The sequence below is a fragment of the Sinocyclocheilus grahami genome, unplaced genomic scaffold (genome assembly GCF_001515645.1).
Source record: "Sinocyclocheilus grahami isolate Dianchi unplaced genomic scaffold, SAMN03320097.WGS_v1.1 scaffold804.1, whole genome shotgun sequence".
NCBI lineage: Eukaryota > Metazoa > Chordata > Actinopteri > Cypriniformes > Cyprinidae > Sinocyclocheilus > Sinocyclocheilus grahami.
In genome coordinates, this window is record NW_015505983.1 from 456,888 (window position 1) to 462,206 (window position 5,319).

Sequence of the window (5,319 nt, forward strand, 5' to 3'; positions counted from 1 at the left end):
GGTATTTTTAGCCTAAATAATCTGATGAAGTACACAATTACTGTAACTGTGAAAGGTTATGTAAGCTGGCCAACTTATTTTACAACTTCCCTTACAAAAATTAACCATAGCCTATGGTATTAAAATGAATGAATGAATGAATAAATTTATTATATAAAAAATAAATAAAAAATAAAAATGGTTACTATATAGTCAAGTCAAGTCAAGTCACCTTTATTTATATAGCGCTTTTAACAATACAGATTGTGTCAAAGCAACTGAACAGCATTAATTAGGAAAATAGTGTCAATAATGCAAAATGACAATAGTAAACACTCATTTTTCAGTTAAAGACAGTTCATCATTGAATTCAGTGATGTCAACATCCAGCTCAGTTCAGTTTAAATAATATCTTTGCAATCATGTCAACGATATCGCTGGAAATGAAGTGTCCCCAACTAAGCAAGCCAGAGGCGACCATATAATGGTTTCTGTTTTTGCAGCGCGTTTCTTTATTTGTTTGTGTTGTGAGCATTTGCAACACATGTGCTGTCAAACTGATGAAGATGTTTTCTTTATTTGCTGGTGCTTTTTTCTATTTGCATGTGTTTTCTGAAGTTGCAGCATGTTGAGCTCTCTCGGCAATCCGTAATTTTCCACCTGATGATGACATTGTCTCAGGTTTGCCCTATAGAGAAAAGTAAAATTCAAAATGAATGTTGTTGCTAATCATTGACATATACACAACTGTAATAATCCAAAAACAAACTAACAAAAAAATCTGCTTAGCATTTAGTATAAGGTAATTAATTCATTTTATGGTGTTTTTTCCTAAAAAAAAAACAACAACAACAGTGGCAATGTATTAAATGGCATTTAAAGGGTTAAAATCCTGAAAATGTTTGGTAGTTATGATCCGGATAAAAAAAATGTCAGTGAAAGTAGAAAAAAAATATAAATACATAATATTTTAATGACTATTTTTTGACACAGACATGTTTGTCTTCCAAGGAACTCTGTGTACCTTTTTTAAATTGATGCACAAGGGTTAATTTATCATTTATTTAATATTGTTACATTGTTCAATATGACAAACAATATAGTGAATTCTAAACTACATCAACAAAGGACTGATTACTTTGTCTTTCCTTAAAGGCTCACTTGAGGGCGCTGTCTGACAGTCTTGACAAGCGTTCGGTCGTTTGTTGACTGGATTCTCTAACAACTGAATCTAAATCTGTGTTTCTGTTCACCTTTCAGTCACTGGCTCGTGTTTTTTTGTGTTCAGTGGAGCACTCAAACCTTCATCAGGGTACTTGGCCAAGTCCAGCATTGTGGAAGGTTATGATTTGTTCATTTCTGTGTTTCATTAAAGCAGCACAGCTCTTATTTTCCTAAGGCATTTATTTATATTGTAGAAATACATTTATGAGATAGTCTTGACTTTTTAGAATATTTTAATTAATCATTTTGAACTCAAGACTTCAATTCAAAAAGCAAACAAAAGCTGTAATTTAAAGGGGTCATATGATGTTGCTAAAAAGAACATTATTTTGTGTATTTGGTGTAATGAAATATGTTTATGCGGTTTAAGGTTCAAAAACACATTATTTTCCACATACTGTACATTATTGTTTCTCCTCTATGCCCCGCCTTTCTGAAACGCGTAGATTTTTACAAAGCTCATCGTTCTGAAAAAGCGAGGTGTGCAGCTTTTTAGGAGGGCGTGGACGAGTCTTAACTTTTATTAAGAATATCTCTTTGGACTTGCAACTTTAGGGATCTTATCTATTCACGAACAGCTTGTAACTCTCCAAAGAGAAAGGAAAACTTGAAATCGCGTCATATGACCCCTTTAAGGGACTTAAAGGCAATTTCAAGCAAATTGATAAACGGGGTGTACAAAATATGGCCTATGTGTGATTATAGTATGTATTCTCTTAACGAATAAAACATGATATTTCTTAAGAAAACACTGTTAGAAAATACACATGAAAAAACACATGAAATGCACCCTAAATTATAACATGAGCCCTATCTAACTTGAACATGTGCAGGAGTTTAGGTGTACTGTATACAGTATATGTGCATGTGCTAATATTCCATGCATCTGCTCAATGTTACAGATGGTTTGATGGTGCAGGTAACCATGGAGACCATGGCTGACTTACGTCGATCTCTACGGGACATGAAGGACTTCACAGTCACCTGTGGAAAACTCCCCCCGGCAGAGAGGCAGGAATATGTGCACATTCAGTGGCAGGACGAAGAGCCGCGCTTCAATAAAGGGTTAGAAACAAATATATATACATATACAGTTAGTTTAAAGCTGTGCTGGTTTCCTTTTATTCTGCCCTGTATCTCACAGCATCATCAGCCCCATCGATGGCAAGTCTATGGAGTCTCTCACAAACATCAAGACCCATCAGCGCTTAGAATACAGAGCCAATGGGAAGCTCATACGCTGGACAGAGGTAAGCAGGTTTACTGTGACTTGTGGAGTGTTTGTGTTTTTAGTACGTTTGCTCATTTTTAGAGTTAGGGATAGATATAAACCCTGAATCTTAAAGGGATAGTTCGCCCCAAACTGAAAATTATGTCATAATTAATTAAAAAATAGATATAAAAATATATCTTTTCAGTTAATATTTAATATATTTTTGCTTATTTTAGAGTCAAATCAGAGTGGTATAGAGGTAAAAATATGGAAAATGGAGTACATAGAGGGCTTTTTTAATATATGTATTTAGATTTATGCTTATGGATTAAGTGCTTGTTGCACCTTAGTGGTTTTATCTAAATTTGATTGAATTTCAGTTACTGAAAATGCTTTTGAAAACCACTTTCAACAACCGGTTAATTCACGTTTGAATTTCTTCACAGGTGTTTTACTTGCTGAAAGATCAACATCCAAATGCTCTTAATAACCACACCAGCCATAACCGTCTGACAGAGCGACTTGCGCGGGCGTTCTGCCTGGCACTGTGTCAGTCTCTCTGTTTGCTGAAGGAGGATGGCATGACCAAACTGGCACTGAGGGTCACCCTGGACGGCCAGAAGGTGAGACAGTGATCATTTTGTCCACAGCTGTTGTGCCACAGATTATTTTTCCCCCATTGTAATGAGTTATTTGACACAGAAGTAATTAACCAATGATGACCATAATAATAATCATAATTTTTTAACTAAAATATATTGGTACAATTTTAAAAGTACTCATATACATTAATTTTACTCAAGTACTCATTTGTGCATAGATAGATAGATAGGTACAATTAATTTTACTCATATTATTCATCATATATATAGAGAGTGACGAGTAAACGAGTGAAATAAATGCATATGTATTTGATACATTTGTGTAAAAAATCATTTACATTAGGTTATTGCAATATAATATAACAATATTTAAAATGTCATGTTTATATAACATTTTAAATGTCATGTTTATATAAAAAAGTGTTTATGTAAAAAAATTCAATTTTAATTCATATTTTCCAGATAACATTTTACACATATATTTTTATTTTTCACATTTTCATAGGTTTTTATTGGGGCTGTCAAGCAATTAAAATGCTGTGCTGATCTAATTAATCGCAAATAATTATACATATTTTTAAACTTAATATATTGGTTTTATGAATATAAATTTTATGAATAGTTGTATACAGTCACTTATTTAACTCAATTACGTGTCTCTTTCTTTCTCTGTGTGTGTGTGTATAATATTTTTAAGCTAGATAGATATATTGGTACAAAATACTCATATACATTCATTTATTTTACTCAATTACACATCTCTCTCTGTATATATATATATATATATATATATATATATATATATGTGATTTAGTTAAAAGTATATTTACACATTTTCTACCGGTGTCCTTTTAAAAAAAACAAAAAAACAAAAATCCTTATCACATGTTCTGTACCTCATCTATTGACTTTTTCAAGGCTGCTAGATTTTTGTATTCCAGAACTGTATTCTTCATTTCAGATTGGATCTCAGATGTAACATGTAGACTTTCAGTTGTTGTAATCACTGTAGTTCAGTATTGTGTCAGGAGTGTAGCATGTGAGTGTGATCTGCGTGACTTTCTTCCCAGTGATGCCAATCTTCTGCTTTACTATTAGTGCTGTATTTTGATGAAATGTCTGGGGTTTTGAGCAAAGGTCAAGACACCGAAGGACAAAAGTTTTCTTATCATCATTTCTTTAATCTTTCAGATGGAGTTCTTGGCAGGCAGTAACGGGCAGCGCCTTCCAGCTCCGTACCAGGAATGTCTTAACCAATCATTAACGTCCGTGGTGCAGAGTAACTCTCATTACCAGGGTCTCGCCGCCTGCCAGCTGGAGCTCATCTTCTATATTCTGGAGGACACATCGTAGAGACGGACCACCCACTGTCACATGTGCCAACACTCCCAGAAACCTCACGAGCAAAAAACCTTTGAGTTCAGTATCATTTGAGAGTGGAATGTAGTAGCCGTCCCCATGCGGCAGCTTATTTTAGTATTTTAGTCAATACCCTACTGCTCACTGTGAAAGGGTCTGGGCTTACAACATCAGATGACTTACCTAAACTATTAATATCTCTCAGTCATCACTAGAGGCCGACCGATGTATCATTTTAGCTGATCAATCGACACCAGTAACAGCTCTTGGAACTATTGAATAATAGCAAAAATGAACACTTGTGGAAGCCCATTTCTGCCTCAGAGTTATAAAAACATAATTCACGCTATTACTCATAATTGCAACCTCATACCTCGCTATTGCAATGATTTCTAGTAATTGATTTCTCGTAAAACTTTATATCTCACAATTTGGACACAAAATGCGACCGTTTCTCTCAGTTGCACTTCTTGTCTCACTATAACTTTCTTGTAATTGCAGCATCATATTTCAATATTGTGACTATTTCTCACAATTGTGACTTCTTATAATTCGTCACTTTTTATTACTTGTTATTGCAACGTTAACCTCATCTTGCTATTGCAACTATTTCTCTTAATTGTGAGTTTATATCTCGCAGTTGCAGCTTTCTTGGAATTGCGGCTATTTCTCATAATTGTAACTTTATATCTCACAATTGACCCTTCGCAAAGACCCGCCCCCCCTTACTTACTGTTGCTAGGTCCGACAAGCCATGGCAATCTCATGTTCTCACGCAGTGAAAAATACATCACAGAGCAAAGAAGACCGTGATAATGCGCCGACAGATAAGACAGAGCAGGTTACTTTTGGTATGAAACAAAGTCTCAGCTTTCAAATGTTGTCATTTTGTATGAAATTCAAACAATAAATGCAGTTTTGTGGCTCTTTAATGTGTTGTGA

The 5,319-nt window shown here is 34.5% G+C and overlaps 1 protein-coding gene across 1 annotated transcript in view; it reads left to right on the plus strand.

Moving 5' to 3' along the window:
- zfyve9b (zinc finger, FYVE domain containing 9b) overlaps positions 1 to 4,872 on the plus strand; it is a 20,727-nt gene extending 15,855 nt beyond the window's left edge. The window contains exons 12-16 of the mRNA XM_016246627.1: positions 1,240 to 1,320; positions 2,106 to 2,268; positions 2,348 to 2,453; positions 2,863 to 3,039; positions 4,210 to 4,872. Coding sequence (XP_016102113.1) covers positions 1,240 to 1,320; positions 2,106 to 2,268; positions 2,348 to 2,453; positions 2,863 to 3,039; positions 4,210 to 4,371 — 689 coding nt within the window. The 3' untranslated portion in view covers positions 4,372 to 4,872. The remainder of the gene's footprint in view (positions 1 to 1,239; positions 1,321 to 2,105; positions 2,269 to 2,347; positions 2,454 to 2,862; positions 3,040 to 4,209) is intronic.
- The last annotated feature ends 447 nt before the right edge of the window (positions 4,873 to 5,319 follow it).